This window comes from Drosophila grimshawi, unplaced genomic scaffold (assembly GCF_018153295.1).
Source record: "Drosophila grimshawi isolate 15287-2541.00 unplaced genomic scaffold, ASM1815329v1 contig_44, whole genome shotgun sequence".
Taxonomy (NCBI): Eukaryota; Metazoa; Arthropoda; class Insecta; order Diptera; family Drosophilidae; genus Drosophila; species Drosophila grimshawi.
The window spans coordinates 22175719-22193685 of record NW_025063240.1 but is presented as its reverse complement, the minus strand read 5'-3'; the positions used below and the strand labels follow the sequence as shown (position 1 = coordinate 22193685).

The window sequence follows — 17967 nt, the reverse complement described above, 5'->3', positions numbered from 1 at the left end:
AAGTTTGTGTTTGGTGGCCCAGTCGCCAGTGAGACAGTCAGCGCGTCGCACGTACGCCACGCATCGAGCAGCAGCAGCAGTAGCAGCAGCAGCAGAAGCAGCAGCGCGGGCGCGTTCAGTGGTTGTTGGAAACAGTCAGACACAAACACACACACACATATATAAATATTCCCCATACACCTACACACAAAAACACACACACTCACACGCAAACAGCGGCCAGCAAACAAAATTTTCTGTTCTTTCTTTCTGTTCCGCTGCCCAAAAAAAAAACTTTTACAGTTTTCCTTTTTTTTCCCTCCTTTATTATATGTGTGTCAACGCAAAGAATAACGAGAGCAAGCTCAAAAAACAAAAAGAAAAAACAGCAAAAGCGACTAAATTGATAACATGTTAAGTAAATTATGCAAATTTATTTAATTAACTGCTGAATAATTGAAAGTAAAAAAAAAGGAAATAGAAAAAGAAAAGAAAATCAAGGCGCACACCTGCGCACATGTCTCACCGACGACGCTGCCTGAGTGTGTGTGTGTGTGTGTGCATGCTCATGTGTTGTCTGTGTATTTGTGTTGAAGGCTAAGCAAAAGAAAAGCCAACAAGTAAAGCAAAAAAAAATGACAAAAGCAAAAAAATAAATTATGAAAATGAGTGGCATGTGCAATGCACGTGTGGCAAGTGCGTGAAAAATTAGACAAGAATTGTGAAAATTGTGATAGTTAAAATTAATTTTAAAAAATGAAATCAAATCAAAAAATAATATATAATATATTAATATAAAATCAAAAAGAATATATTATAATTATAATAGAAAAGTGAAAGCGTAAACAGCAGAAATTTCCACTAACAAATATTTCCACCAAAAATCCCAGTTAATACCGCGCATTTGCATTTATCTAAATTGTGTTTTAAGACCAATTTCAATTTGTTAGCAAGAAAACTTAATTTAAATATAATTCCCTTAGACCCGTTTGACTATCTTATCTCATTTACGTTTATTCATTTTGTAAGTGCATGTATTAAAGTATTATTTGATTGATTGGACCCACATATAATACGAGGGTGTATAGAGAATATTAGTCAAAGGTGTATCTAATCCTAGGGTTTATAGAGAATTCACGCACCTAGACATTTGATAGTTTTTCCCCCGTTGCAGCCAAAGTGATAAAGACAAAGTGTTCAAGACAAAATGTAATAACTATAATTAAATATATACAATAACAATAAAATAAAAAAACAAACAAAACACCAACTAGAAAAAACAAAAAAATGTTGAGCAGCACTCGAAAGATGTCATGTCAAAGGTGAGTATACATCTATATACAAAAATAACGGTTGCACCTTATATATAGACACACCTAGAAACATCCACACGCACAAATTGAGATATATGTGTGTGTATGTGTATGTGTGAAGAGCGCATCCTACCTCAACAGCAAAGCCAGCGAAACAGCAAAGCAAAACATAAACAACCCCAAAAAATGGCCACAAAAAAAAACACAAAGCCAAAAGGCTGACGTTGACTGCGCAGCCAGCGCCGCAAACTGTGCAGATGTGCTTGCCAAATGGGCAGCGCAAACAGAGCAAATTTCACTTGAAAAGCTCAATGCTCAATGCAAAAAAAATGTTTGTTAAGCGCAGACAGCGGCGCAGGCAGGCAGCGGCAAGGAGTCGGGATTAGCGTCAAGCCAAAGCCAAGTCGCTGCGTAAATATTGAAAAGCTCATTTAAGCAGCGCTGCCAGCGTCGCAGCTTTAGTTTATCGTTCCACACATCTCCAAACATTTGACAGGCACTGGGCATGAAGTACGAATCAAGTGTAACGCCTGCCAGTGCATGCCAAACCAAACAAGCTGATATTTGATTTAAGGCATGTAGCATGTAGCAAACAAGGCCAACTTAAACGACTAATTACAATTGCTCTTAATTTAAGCTAAAGGTTTCTTTTTTGTGTTGGCCCATAAAATATGAGGCCCATTTGTCTGGCCACTGCATGGCATGCGTATCCCTCGAAAATGCTATGCCACATTTTATGTACGTTTTTCCTTTTGTTTTATGGGCAATTTGTGTTTATTTTTTTTGTTTTGTTTTGTTTTTTTTTTACGGGGGTGGGTCGATAAAAGGACGCAATTCGGCTCCGTTCAGCTGGGGCTCAGCTGGGGCTCAGCTTTGAGGCACAGACTGAGGCTGTTCTCATTTTGCCATTGCGTTCTTATCTATGGGACTCAGTTCAGCTGCCGTCAACTTGTTTATTTTGTCGTAAAATTTTTGCGACGCATATCTGAATATAAATATATGGCCAGTTTTATCGATCACACAATGGGAAATTTCACACCTTGCCACCAGCAAGCGCCTCGAGTCGCTCGCGTTTCGTTCGCTTTTCGTTGCTGGCTGCAATTTGTGGCACGCCCACATCAAGGTCGTCGTCGCAAGTTGGCTTTTTGCCTTCTTCTGCCTTTTGCCTTTTGCATAATTCAAGGGTTCCAATCGTGGCCGGGCCTAACACAACTAGCTTTTATTTCAAGCAAGCTGTTCAAGTTCTCAGCCCCTCACACTATATCGCTCTGTCATGACCCTTGCCGTTGCATGCCACGCAAACAGTTGCGAAAAAATAATAGCACCTCTTACGCATTCCTTATAGAAATCATTTATTTCTTTCTTTTATTATTATTTATTTTGAGTGTACAAAAGTCTTCTTCCACTTTTAACATGGTTTCATGAGTTTCTTAAACTTACAAATTTAAAACAGAAAACATTTCTTGTGAGAGTGTGGTGCTATTAATTTGTTCACAACTGTATGGTGGCACTTGTGTCCAGCTCGAGTGCAACAGCAAAAATTTCATAGCACACTTCAAGGCTGCATGTTAATTTACATGCCAATTGGCGCGTGCAACACTTTTCTACTTTTCTGTGTGTTTTCCCTGCCCTGCCCCATTCCATTGTTCTTATTGCCACGTAATTGTTTTCTTGCCATCTCTTTTTGTCACCCTCTTAACCTGAATGTATGAAATAATTTAACATAATAGAGAGAAAACCACTTTTTCTTCTTCAGTATCTTGCCCCCATATCGACATATATATATAAATAAATATTTACCACACATTTAACAGATCAACTAGAAGCATATATTTATACTGTACATGCACCTCATTTATTATGTATATTCATGTGTCACAATCTGCCCCCCTTCGCACCCCTTGAGACAATCCAAGATTTATGACCGCAACGTGTCTTGTTGGCCATCGTTTTGTTAGCCAACAGTTCACGTCGCGTGTTCCGCTCTCAGCCCCTTTTCCTTTTTTTGGTTTTAGCCAAACATCTGTTATCACTGGCAACAGAAATTAGAAAGTGAGAGTAAATACACATGACAACAAACAAAGTATACATATACACGTGTTTATATATCTATGCGATATATACGATACATCCATGTATATATATATATGTATATAGATGTGTGGGGCTGAAAACGTCAACAACCGAAAGCACAAGCTAAATATAAACGACTGAAATATTCGTCTATATATAAAAAATAGAAATGTGTGAAAATCTCATACCAAAATTCCCATAGACTACAAGCTACTCTACATTTATTTATTTATTAATTTTTCGTTTAATGATATATAGCCGATTTATATATAACTGCCATTAAATAACTCTTAGAAAGAGTAGTAAAAATGTATTTTACATAAACTCAGCTGTCTTTTATGTTTTATTCAACACAAGTTTTTTGCCAGACATTTATTAGCAGGCTGGTTCCACTGTGCCCAATATTTGTAGCATTCACATTCTTGAGATTCCACGATTCCATTTCGAGTCTGCGTTTGCCCTGGATTTAAATAAAACAGCTGATTGGCTCTTTTTTGCGAAATAAATAATCAGAACATTTATTAAAGTATAAAATAGGGAAGAATGACTTTTCTGCAAACAAGCCAATAAATTAGAAACATAATTAAAAATTAAGAAGGATTTCATTTTTATTCTGCTTTCAGCATTAAAATATAAAAAATAAGTTAGCTGAACTAAATTATAATCATATATTAAAAGATCAGCTATTGTTGACATTGATATTGTCATACTTTTCATCACACTGTTGTCAAATTCGCTAAATCATGGCAAGAAATAGAAAATACTAAGCTAAATATCTAACATTCGCAACACACATTACGAATGTTGAATGTGCAGAATGTTGTAGCTTATCTTTTATAAGAATTGTTGATTTGCAACTGTTAACATACATTTTTCATTCATTTTGTTAAGCTTCAACTCAATCGTGCTCTTAGCCAACTTAAGTCAGCGCCAAGTTAGTAGTCTCTGCCTCAATTCCCGTTGGTTAGTTGCGAGGGCGGTCAACCACTGATTTATATCTATTGTTGTGGGCGTAACTGGGACTAAGCCAAACTAATTGCCTGACAACTAGGAGTGGCAAAGGGCATTTAATACATATACATATATATATATAGTTGGATAGACAGATACGAGTTGAATAAAGCAACTGAAAATTGCATTGCTTGCAGCAACTGTTAATTTCACAGAATGTCAAACTGAGTGTCCCATGACAATCTAAATCTTGCAATATATATATATGTAGAAGCAGGACCAAAGCCAGAGCCAGGAAGCCTTGAAACAGTCGAGTGCTCAACAAGGATCCAATACATTGCAAATGAAATAGAAAAGTGCTCCAGTTGACCCTGACCGACTGAGAGATGACCTGTTCCCAGCTCCAAATGGCTGACAAATTATTTATATGAGAATTAATAGAATAGTTGAAGGAAATCGATGGACCTCTTTGAGGTATACATCTACTTATATAACAATGAGGTATATATCATATTATTAAATTATATATATTAAATGGGGAAAAGGGTATAATAAACTCGTGCAAAAGGAGGCATCATAGACCCCATAAAGTATATATATTCTTGATCAGCAGCAACAGTAGAGTCGATTTAGCCATCTATTGACTATAGGAGCGATAACTGCTCCTGTTTAGCGAATATCGATACAAATCAATTTCCGATAGCACCTTCAAATGATATATAATATTGCCAGACATATTATTGATCAACTCTAAAACTTTCCTTAGGATCGAATGACAAACACAGATTTAGTTGCCCAAAACGTATTTTCATACAGAATAAACTACCAACAGCAGGCATATTATGTGATAAACAGGGTATCTTCTAGTCGAACACTTTCTAACTTGTGACTCCTGCCTTTTATATGAATACTCAGAAGTTTATCATACCCCAACAGTTCAGCATCAGCTGCAGTTGAAGTCAGCTCTTCCCTTCTCTCTCTCTCTCTCTCTGTCTCTCTTTGACATTCTCACACTTTGACATTCTCACTTTCACTTCCTGTATCTCTGTCTCTCTCTCTCTTTCTCTTTCTGCCTTTGATTCGATTGACATTCAGCTGGCAGCTGATACCAAAAAGAAAACCTGCAGAAACTATGGCATTGGCAGGGATATCAATTAAATGGCAAATGATGGCAACAGAAGCAAACAAGCTTGCAACAGTTTGAAGAGAGCGCGGCGCCAATGCAATGACAAATTGATGTATTGCGCTATTGATTGTGTTGCTTGCCACTTGCCACTTGCCGCTTGCTGCTTGCCGCTTGTTGCAACAGTCGCTTTGGCTTTGGCTTTGAATGCCTTCGCTGAATGTCAAGAGTTGCAGTCGCTTTTTTTTTATTGATTGACTCTGAATGTGTGTGTGTGTGTGTGTGTGTGTGTGTGTGTGTGTGTGTGTGTGTGTGTGTGTGTGTGTGTGTGTGTGTGTGTGTGTGTGTGTGTGTGTGTGTGTGTGTGTGTTTGTCTATGTGTGTGTTTGTGCGCCTTGTTATAGCCGGTATCGTGGCACACAATTGCCCTTAGCCTTAGCCAAGTCAAGTTTTATTTATTACGCATACGTCACGTTGCCCCTAGCGACAAACTGCAACGGCAAATATAAATAGACAGCCAGAGAGAAAGAGAGAGAGAGAGAGAGACAGATAGACAGATAGAGTGAGTGAGAAAGAGAAGGGTGGCTCGGCAAGCGAGCCTTGTCAAAAGTAATTTACAGCATTTGGCAACGCTGCTAAAGCAAAAACTGTGACAAAACGCGCTGCCAGGGAAATCAAAGTCAGAGCCAAAAAAAAGCAAATAATAATAATAATAAAAGAGAGATAGAGGGAGAGGAAAAGGAAGAAGGAGAGCGAAAGCGATAAAAACTGCAAAAGGGAATAAAAACAATAAAGTACTAAACACGGGTGCGTCGCCAAGGCGCTCTGTGTCCTTGGCCAACCAGCCACGAGCCAACAACAACTACAACGACAACAACAACAACAAACGCACAATTGGGCCAACTGAATATATATTGGGTGTAAGAGAGAGACAGGTAGAGAGAGAGAGAGAGACAGAGAGAGAGAGAGAGAGAGAGGGAGAGAGAGATAAGGATAAGGAAAGTAGCAGTTGCTGCTAGCATATGTTTATACGTTATAAGGGAATGTTTGTTGTTGTTGTCGTTGTTGTTGTTGCTGCCGCCACACACCCCCTCTGCGCACACCTCACTAAAAACAATATTAAACACGTGAGCTGTTTTCTTGGGCTTTGGTCTGCTAAAGGTGGCATACTTAAATGCGCCCATGTGTTGTGTTGTTAACAATTATTTATAATTATTTAACAAGCGCTATTATGGCTTACTCCAAGCAAACAATCAAGGGTGGTCTACAGAAAACGGCTCGACTAGCAGTTACCCTCTGTACAGCAAACTGAAGGACACTTGAGTTAAAGATGCATTAAGTTTTTAAAAACTGTGAAACAGTTTCTAAGGAACTGCATTGTTTAAATACTAAAAATGAATTTTAAATGCCAAATAAATACCCATTAAATATTATGACTAAAAAGCAGTGAGTCAAACTGAAGCAAATTTTGGGTTATGGGTCAGGTTGCTGATGCGGAAAGTGTAAAGGTTCCCGTAAGGGTTACATATTAATTTCGAATTGACGATGGTATTGGTGAAATTAAGTATTAAGGTACTCAACAGCTGAAGTATACCTATTAAGGTACCCATACAGATACTTTGGTATTGGTTATTTTAAACCGCAACCAATTATATAATTTCCCATACTGTTTCATCTGATACTTAGGCAATTCGGATTCCAGTTCCGCATGTTTATCGTTCAGATTTGGTTAATGTTCCCGTTTCCGGTTCAGTTTTGACACTTCTTCACTTTCTCAGACTCCGCCATATTATCTAATCGTTATAATGGATCCCTAATCCACCTTAAATAGACAAAAGACTATGCAAATATTCTTCTACTAGCAATTATATTATTTTTTTGTAATATTTTTTCAAGTGCTAAAGGAGACCTCTCCAAGCCTAAAAGGTATAAATATTCTTGATCAGCGTCACTTTTAGTCTGGTTTACTTATATAAACATAATTCAAATTCAACTCTAAATAATGTCTATAAAACGACAATTTAGATAACAGCAGATTAACTTTGGTCTATAAGGATATACCCTTCTTTCCTATTTTGATTATTATCCATTTTTAAATACAGCAAAATTGCAATTATAATCTGGACAATCTAGCTTAAATGGGGGTTATGGGATGGCAACTGTGTCCTGCAGCTATTCTTGTTTTAATTAGCGCGTTGTTGACTAACATTTTGAATTAAGTGCAGACAAAGTTTTGTGTGCCCCGAGCGAGTTGCATGCAACAGTTGCATGCCCAACCAGGGCCAAATGCAGCTTTGACAAAGTGCTCAAGTCACCCACGTTGCTGCTTAAAGCCATATGCCAAAAACAGAAAAAGAAACAGAAACAGAAAAAGAAAAACTCAGCGCGAAGTTTGCAGCGCTTTGTTGCCCCAAAATAAACAGTATTAAAAATAGATGTGGCCAACAAACAAATAAATACAACAAAGAAAGCAGCAAGCGAGCAAAAACAAGGTAAACGGCTGCGGCGCCTGAGTTACTGAGGTCATGCTCTTATATAAGCCCGATGCCGATGCCGATGCCGATGCCTGACTGATGACGTAGCTAACAACCCACAACCACCCCCCCCCCTCCCACCCCCTCTGCACCCCTACTCCGCCCCCCTTGCAGCAGCCTTGTCAAGTTTTGCCTTGCGGCAGCGCCAACGTCATCAGCCAGCGTCGAGTATCCTTCTGCCCCCCTTCTGCCTTGCCGCCTTTCTCCTTGCACCTTGCATGCTTTTCAGCATGCATTCGCCTTGGCCTTCGTCATTTTTCGCTTTTTGTCTTTATTTATAGCTTGCCGAGCGAGAGGGGGGCGCAGTGTGGTAGCTGCATCACCTGGTCTGGCATTTAGAAATGAGATTTTATGACGCCGTCGCTTCCTAAATCACCGCTTGACTGTGGCACTGTAACGTCATGTGCAACAGCCCCTCCCCCTTTCTCTTGGTCTATACTTAGATACATTTGTATCTCTTTCTTTTCTGCACGATTTTGTTTTGCGCCATAAACACGCATACGATACATATTTTATGGCGATATATTTACTCTACACACAAATGACAGGATACACCACACACACACACAACACACACAACAAACACACACACACAACACATATAAAAACTAAAAGTTTTGCCTTTGTTGAAGGCTCACTTCTCATTTATAATTTAATGTAGCCCACTTTTTGTAGCGGAAAGTTAATGCAAAACTTGTCGCTTTTTAATAGAAACATAAAAGTTTACTTTTAGTTGCAACTAACAAAGACTCTGCCACTGGCAACTCAGCTGCATAAAATGTACACTCTGCCAGTGAGCAGTACGGGTCGGAATTGAGCGATGGATGGAGAGATTGGGCTTGGACAGTAATCAGTAACTGCAGTAACAAGATAGTCATCGGTTGAGGCCAGCTTGTGGCAGATTGCTGCTAAACTGATTATGCCACAAGCTTTCCACAACCATAACTTACATTCAAAGTTGACGTATATATTTCATCAAGACAGCTTTACAATCGAGTTCGAGAATGGAGCTCAGCACCACTTGATATCCATTTCAAGTATATTTTATGCGAACCTATGAATTTGACCCGGACTGTATGCATGACAACCTATAAATCCCGATGCGTGTGTCCCTTTTTAAGCCCTGTCATAAATAAGCCTATGTTACAGCAGCTGGCCAGAAGCCTTAATTGTGGCAACATTTACCCCAATTCCTGCAACCGCCCACAATAAATATATTGAGTCCCGTTCTTTTGATCCTGCCGCTTGCCTTCCTCTGCTGCTGTTTCCGGTGTCGCCGCATAACAATCAAAATGCCATCAACTTTTGCGTCACTCTTTTCTTTTTCTCTTTTTGCTTATTATTCACAATTTCCTCTCAGCACAAGCGGAAAATGTGGAAGAAGCAGAGTCTGGCCACAAAAGATTACCATAATTAATCATGAATATAACATTCACGTGTTTATTGATTTTTGTTTAATGTTGGTTCGCTGAACTTATTACCTGATTGCCTCCACAGAGTGAAAGACACAGAATCAAGCATAGAAATTTTAAGAGTGTTTTCTTTAAAATAAAACAGAAGATTAGCAGTTGGCAGACAAGAAACTTAGTTGAAGTATTCTATAACCTCAACCTGAATTGACAATTTATACAAAGAGTATAATGTACATCTGCAAAAGTATGTAACAAGTAATCATTGTCTACCCCATAAGGTATATATATTCATGATCACCATCAGCAGCTGCGTCTAACTGAACAAGTCGATGTCAGAGACTATAATAGCTGGATACTTCAAATTTGGCATACAGTTCTCCGTTTCTCGCTTACGCATATTGAGTTTAATTAATTTTATCGATATCTTTTACCAACTCGCGAATATCGATACAAATCGTTTCTCGATAGTAATAAGAGTTGCCTTCAAATTGATATTATGGATTGATTATGGATTGATTATGGATTGTGAGCATTCCATTAAGATCGCAAAACAAACCGAAAACATATTTCGGGTTTTTCTGCGTGTGTTTAGTACTAACCCCACCCCCATCCCCACCCCAACTTACCCCCTGCGCAATGCTTGTGCACTTTGTGCTGCTCATTATGCTTACGCCTTGGTTGGCTGGCAGCAATAACTGTTATTCCATTGTAATTGCGTCGGCAGGAAAAGCAGCTCGGATAATATTGTCGACGGCGACGCTTTGGCGGCGCCACAAAATCATTTTGCACAAATGACATTTGACCTCCTTACCCCCCACTCCCCCTCCGTCTGCTTACCCCAGGCGTACCCCCTGCAGCTGCAGTAAAATGCTTACGCAATGATTGACAAACTAACTGCGTGTGTGTGTGTGTGTGTTAAGCTGTGTGTGTGTGTGTGTGTCTTCGTTAGGGGTAGTCAAGCTTAGCCGAATGCAATTTAATGTTATTTATCACCTGTCGGCTGTCAAACAAACGCCGTTAGCATTAATTAAATTACCCAGTTGAGAGACGAAGAACCAAATGACAAACTTGTTACGGTTATACTCCACCCTCTCTCGCCCCTCGCCCCACGCCCGCCCCTCCCCCCACTTATCGCACACAATGCAGCACCCTGCAGAGAGGGGCAGAGAGAGAGAGAGGGAAGAGGGAGAGGGGAAGCTAGTCAATTGTGGCGCCCAGCTGCTGTCCTTTAATGGCATTTGATAATGGGCTGCTGTTTAGTTCGCGTGTTTGTCTTCTATTTGTGTTTGAGTTTGTGTCTGCGTGGAAAATGGCCCAATGACGTCGCCAAATGATGCTGTAAAGCAGCAAGAGATGGAGAGATGGAGGGAGAGACAGAGTAGATGTACAGTTGCCATCAAAATAATAGCTCCACTTTCACAATAAGTGTATTCAAAGGTGTCTTATGAATATTTATAAATCCAATCTAAAAGAGAGAGAAAGACAACCATAATTTTATTCATCGTCTTCAATTTAGTAAATTTTAATTAAAAAGGAAGAAAATGAACGAAAGAAATTATAAATTAAAATATTTATATATGAAAAGAATTCCAGGAGCAGTACAAACTTTACTTAAGAGCGAAAATACTAAACAATAATGGAAGAATTCAAATTCGAATTTGAAATTGCAAAACTAACTTTCATTCGTAGGAAAAATTGTCAAAGTGTTGCTATTATTTGTTTCCCAACTGTATATATATAGACCAGTTGGAGTTGGTGGGCGGTGGGCGGTGGGCGGTGGGTGTTGCGCTTCTCTCTTGTTGTGATCGATGGCCTAAAGCACTAAGCACCAGTCACAAGGCTTAGGCAAATGCAGAGGGCTCTAGTGCGAAATGACAGACTACAAGATGCCCTGTGAAGAATATTCGTGCTTAATGTCTGCTTAGGAATTTATAAATATACGCTATGAGTTTCTATATATTTATTCTATTATTAATAATCTCAATTTTACATATAACCCTTTAAATACACTATTTGTGCTGGGAACATTTGAAATGTGTACAGTTTTACAGTAATAGCCCTTACTACAGGAATTGCTTTCATCTAAATTTATATTAGTCTCCACTACTCTACTATTTTATATAAACTCCCTTTCGTGAATGTTTATTCTATAAACAATACTGTTTTACGGTCATAGAGAGAGATTTCTTCTGCTTAATCAATTCCAGTAGAGCTTAAGCTGTGCAATATGATTTATGGCCGTCAAATACGTGTTAAGTCCAGAAAGTGCATATCAAAAACATTACAGTTTGACAGTTTTAGCAGAAAACCTGATAAGAGACTACTTTTCAGTATAAATATTAGTAAATGATTAAATGAGATTTCAATACAAATTATGATTGATGGCTGTCAATAATATTTAGTGAATCAAAGTAAATTGATACGAAAACTTCTATGGAAGAGTGCAGAGGAGTTCATTTAATGACTTAATCACAAGCTGAATCATATTTATTCATCTTTAAATTTAGTTATTTGTGATTTTATTTACGACACTTTATTTATTTAATGTCCTTATCGACAGTTTGAGAATCACAATCGCCACTTTGGTGACGTTTGCTGATTTGACAGCGCTGACTCTCAAACTGTGTCAAGTGCACATTCTAAAGTGGGTCACTGCAGCAGCAGCAGCTGCTGCAGGGGAGCCAGGGGGTGTGGCAGGTGGGCAAAGTGGCAAAGTGGCACTGACTGGCTGACTGGCTGACAAGTTGGCTGCCCTGGTCTGGGCTGGAAGGATAAGGACGCTTATGTAAAGCGTTTTGTGCAGCTAAAAGGCTTTCGTAATAATTTATTGATCTGGATAACGTCAGCCTTAAAGCGCTATAAATTATGGCTGTGTATTATGCATACAACAAACCAAGGGCGAACACTGCTATTTAAGCTGAGCTATTTTCAACTTTTAATTATTATATTATAATAAGTAAAAGATACCCTTAAAGAGGAGAACGTTTTTAAGTTTTGCTAGGTATTTGCTTGAGATTGAATTTAATGTTGAGATCTCTTTGTATAATTCCTATGCAGGTTCCTCACTTATGAAGGGATTAGATTATGCGATTACGTTTTTAAGTGCCTTATGTAACGAGACATTCTCTTTCTCTGTCTATTGTCTTCTGTCAACAGATGCGCACAATTAGCCTAAGCTGACAACAACAACAACAGCAACAACAACCAGAATAAGAACCTACAGCCAGAATTTACAAGCAAAAGGATAATCACAAGAAGCACAAAGCAGCGAAAAACAAAAACAAAACAAAAAGCAAATAACAAAAAGCAAATAAAAACAAAAATCAAAAGCAAACGCTAATAAAACTAGAAGAACAAATATTAAATTAAATATATTTCAACTTAAAACGTAGCACATCAAAAGCCTTACGAATATTACAACAACAACAACTAACTAAAAACAAAATAAAAATTTGTGCTGTGCTCTAATTATAGTCAAATATAGTTTAAAAAACCAACAAAAAAAAACAAATAAGATATTAAAAAAGTAATTTCAATACAACCAACAGAATAAAATTAAAGCTATTTAATAATTGTAATCATTATTCTTCCAATTTAAAGTTCGAAATGTGTAATTTTTAATAACAATTCAATAAATTAGTCAAAACAAATTTAGAAGCATATTAATAATAGTCTAAAGATATATTCAAAACTTTTAGTAGCGCAATAAACAAGAGCAAGTAACTAATAACTAATTAACTAATTAACGATATTAACAAAATTTTATTAAACTTAGCAAGAAAGCGTTGTGAATTTAATACCAAAACAAAACAAAAAAGAAAGAAAAAAATCCAATCTTTAAACTAAAACTAAAACTATTGTCTATTAGTAGTTTTTAACGGTACTACAATTTTAGTCAGCAACTTTTAAACGAGCTTCAAAACGAAAACGCAAAGAAAAAGAAATATAAGAAAAAAGAATTCACAATTCACCTTAACCTTAACCGCAGTCGCAGCCAACACAACAGCAACAACAACAAACACAGGCGAATTGGATTTGGCGCCTAAAAGTAGGCAACGCAAACAGAAATTTATACAAATTCGGCAGCGACGCTGACTGCAAGGCGACGACGACGGCGACTGTGATTGCGACTGCGACCTTCGCGTGTGTGCATTTGCATTTTGGCTATTGCACAATAGAGGGCGCCAGCAAGCAACTAACTGCAGGCCGTCATGACAGGAAGTGAGGCAAGCGGAATAGAAGCAGCCTCAGCAGCAGCACCAGCAGCAGTCGGATTACGTGTGTGGGCCAACTTTGCATAACCTTAAGCTTAAGCCACACACAGAGAGCCACACAAAAAAATGCAGGAAATGAGCTACCTGCAGGATAATTCCAAACTGGAGGCACTCACCAAAGCCGTACTCATCTCAATTTTAGGTGTAGCCATTGTGCTCTCCAATCTACTGATCATAGCCACATATGCCAACTTTAAAGGTAAATCCAAAATTAGTTAAGAATATTTAAAGATTTCTCTCAGTAATTGAATATTTTATATAAATTTAAGAAAAGTCGAAAGTTAACTCTTGAAACCTCCCCGATTTTCGTAGGTCCCACTGAGGTCATCAACTACTATCTGCTCTCGCTGGCGATTGCTGATTTACTATGCGGTCTGCTCGTAGTTCCATTCTCCGTCTATCCCGCCCTAACTGGGGAATGGATGTACGGGGATATTGTGTGCCGCTTCACCGGCTATCTGGAGGTCACCTTGTGGGCCGTCTCTGTCTACACATTCATGTGGATATCGGTGGATCGCTATTTGGCTGTGCGCAAACCACTGCGCTATGAAACTGTGCAGACGAAGACGCGGTAAGTGCCAAAGTTATCGATGCGCGACAAGTCGATGACGATAAAAGTTATCGATAATGAAAGCTGACGATTTTTCATATACTTTTTTTGTTCACTCTGTTAACTCACTGTTAAGTCGTCGTTAAACTTTGTGATTTTTGTGAACAGCTTTTCGATCTGAAAACAGGGCTTAACAGTTGATTAGTGTCTTAGCAGTCTAGTGTTGCATAATAACGTTACTCTCTCTCTCTCTCTCTTGCGCTTGCAGTTGCCAGTGTTGGATGGTGTTCACATGGATATCGGCGGCGCTCCTTTGCTGTCCACCGATCTTGGGCTATACGCAGCCGATTGAGAATAATCTTTCGCACATTTGTATGCTGGATTGGGGCAATATGGCGGCATATACCGTTACGCTGGCAATATTAGTTTTAGGGCCAAGCTTGATATCGATAGTACACAACTATGGCTATATATTTGTAATGATGCGCAAAATACGATCCGGCGAGCCCATACATGATAAAGAATATGCAACTGCATTGGCTGAAAATTTATCGAACCCTAGTCATATGATGTCATTCGCATTAGTCTTTGCATTCTGGATGTCCTGGCTGCCATGGATATTATTGCGTCTCTATGAGGTGGTCACGGGCGACGTTATCCAAAGTACTCTCATCAATTTTGCCGTCGTCTGGATTGGTGTACTGAACTCCTTTTGGAAGATATTGATTATGTCCGGGATGTCGCCACAATTTCGGATTGCGCTGAGAGTATTTTGCTTAACCATTTGTTGTAAGACTAAGGGCAGATTGCAAGCGGAGCTAATCGGGTTGGACCCAGATGACTAGAGCCGTTAAATTTTCAAGTATAAATTGGTTGTGTCAAAAAAAAAACGAAAAACAAAAACGATAAACGAACGCATCTCTGTTAAAGTCTATTCAAATATATATATATATATGTATGCATACTGCATATATATATATGTATATATAGTTTTGCCCCCCATAACTGAACCGTACTTGCCACCAGGCCACCTAGTTGCATATTATATGGATCGCCTGGATAATACACGCTGCGTAACACTCCCCAACCACCCCTCAAAACAAAATAATACCTACTAAAATTGAAAGACATATTCATTAAAGCAAAAGAGAAAGCATAGTTCTTAAGCGAGTTTTTAAACGTTTGTAATTATGTTTCGGATTTCGGGATTCGGACGATCGATTTATTATTATAATATATATATTGTGTATTTATGAGCTTACCAACACACGTATATATGTATGTATATATACCCTATATATATGTATACATATCTCGATATATATATACATATATATATATATATATATATATATATATATATAAACCTATGCCTAGTTCGATTTTTATATATATATCATGCCAGTTACTCAATATTTCTAAACTCAACTCAATTCACAATTGTTGCGTTTCGTTCAGTTATTCTTTTCTTTCGCAAGTATCATTCTCTTAGTGAAAGCAAAACATATTCAAAATTAAATTTTTTTCAAATAAAAACAAACCAAGTCCATATTAAGTAGCATTCTAGTATTTAGAAATTTATCGATAAATGCCAAAGATAGATGAGTCAGCAGACAAGAACAAGAAATTAGTTAGAATTTCCATTTTTGCACGCTTCAGTCCGAATCGAGAAGTCCCTATTAATACCACCCTAACCCCTAACCCCCAACTAAATTTAGTTATCCTGCATGAGAAATTAAAGCTCAAGAAATAAGAATCACTACCTATAAAAAAAACAACACACATTTCCAGTAGTCTTAAACAAAATATATACATATATTTAGTTTCGAAAACATTTGTAAGCATGTATATATATGTATATGTACCTATATATATATGTATATATATGTATATACAACTAGTTAAAGAAGCAAACGAATTGCATACAAATCGTAATATATATCTAAATATATACGTATATATATATATATACAAGTATATATATATAAATATGCATAATTTAGTTTAAAGTATGGCTAATTTAGTGTTTAGCCAAGTTTAATTAGTTTAATTCGTATCATGGATTATAAACATATATATATATATATATATATATATATATATATATATACTGTACATTTATAGGTTAAAAATACTAACGATTTATTATTATTATCGACTCTCGATTAACGATTAACGATCATGAGCAGAACCTTTTGCACGGATTTTCAACAGACTGTTGCGATTTTGCCTAGTTCCCTTAGTGGGTTAAATTCAGTTTCCCAATAATCTGTGCGCCGTTGTGCTCATGTCCAATGTTTGTTGTTAATTATTATTGTTAAATATGTTATCCACAAACAGACGTGCATTGTTTTTATTTCTTTTTTTTATTATTACTTGTACATTATGTTTTTTGGTTTGGGCATTTCAAATTAAGTTTACCGAAAATGTTATCGATTTGGTATGTTGTAAGTAAAAACAAATTGTATGAACTGTGCAAGCAGAACAAAACGTGTTAAATTCTATATATATATAATTATATATAAATACAAAATGAGAGCAGTAAACTACAACGTAAATGGAAAGGTAAAAATCAAAAGTGTTTTTCTTTTAATATTTTTTCAAATTTCAGTTCAAGTTAACATTTTGGCGCTCTGTACACTTCACAGTGGTGTAACAGTTGCTCAACTGCTACAAAAATACCACACAAATTAATCGGCCATCGAGCAAATCAGCTGATAGTTCAACCATTGGTTTTTGTCCGCAGCGGAGAAGAAACTAATACAAGTAAATAAATATTATTATTTATTAAATGGAGCATCGCGAGAACAATCCAGGCGCCGTGCAATATGGCAACTTCAAGAACTATTATCAATTCAATTCGGCCGGCGAGCGGATTAAACTGCTGCCATCCACAAATATTTGGCTGGCCAGCGGCACAATGGAAACGCAGTCCAGTGTGGAACGCAAGTCAGAGCCTTATCTAGTACTGGATGTGGGTTGCAATTGTGGCGATTTCACTCAACTGTTGCAGAGCTTCCTCGAGGAACAGCTGCAGCGACCCGTTCATGTGCTCGGTGTGGATATCGATGAGCGATTAATTGAGCGAGCCGAACTGAATAACAAGTGTCCTGGAAAGATCAGCTATTTCTGTGATGACATCCTCAATGCGTCCACCTTTGACGTCACTGTTTTGCAGTACTTGCAACAGCATCGGCGCAACAAGTTTGATGCAATTTGCTGTTACTCAATAACAATGTGGATTCATCTCAATCATCACGACAGCGGCTTACAGTTATTTCTGCGCAAACTTTCCCAGCTGTCGGAGCTGTTTGTCGTGGAACCACAACCCTGGAAATGTTATCAAACTGCTGAGCGTCGTCTGAAAAAAGCTGGCGAAGTATTTCCAATGTTTGTGGAACTCAAGTGGCGCTCTGATGTCGAGCAGCAAATACAACGGTATCTGCAGCAGGAACTGGGCAGAAATTGTGTCTACGAATCAACGCCCACCAAATGGCAGCGAAAAATTTGTTTCTATAGATGAGTTTTCAGTTTAGATTTTGGAAAATGAAAGTTCTTTCTGCCTGGAAATCGGCTGATCAGCTCTGTTTATAACAGAAGCCGGAGCTGTTGCGCAATTGTTGAGAAAGTTGCTATTACTCATTAAAAATTAAGCAAGCGATGTAGATGTGTAATAGCTTGAATATAATCAAAAAATCATTATTTTCAAAACGTCATGTTGACAATAATAAAACAAAATAATTGTTTTTAAACAGTCG

The 17967-nt window shown here is 37.8% G+C and overlaps 2 protein-coding genes across 2 annotated transcripts; both read left to right on the top strand.

Annotated features, from left to right (window-relative positions):
- The first annotated feature begins 18 nt into the window (after window positions 1–18).
- Window positions 19–15476, top strand: LOC6571716 (G-protein coupled receptor 52). Its single transcript, XM_043215555.1, has 5 exons — window positions 19–118; window positions 1154–1301; window positions 12542–13858; window positions 13972–14230; window positions 14478–15476. The coding sequence occupies exons 3-5, from the start codon at window positions 13726–13728 to the stop codon at window positions 15052–15054; spliced, it is 969 nt and encodes a 322-aa protein (XP_043071490.1). The 5' UTR covers window positions 19–118; window positions 1154–1301; window positions 12542–13725; the 3' UTR covers window positions 15055–15476.
- A 1390-nt stretch (window positions 15477–16866) lies between these two features.
- LOC6557907 (probable RNA methyltransferase CG11342) lies at window positions 16867–17961 on the top strand. The gene has a single exon (XM_001983245.3). The coding sequence runs from the start codon at window positions 17001–17003 to the stop codon at window positions 17730–17732; it is 732 nt and encodes a 243-aa protein (XP_001983281.1). The 5' UTR covers window positions 16867–17000; the 3' UTR covers window positions 17733–17961.
- Window positions 17962–17967: the final 6 nt, after the last annotated feature.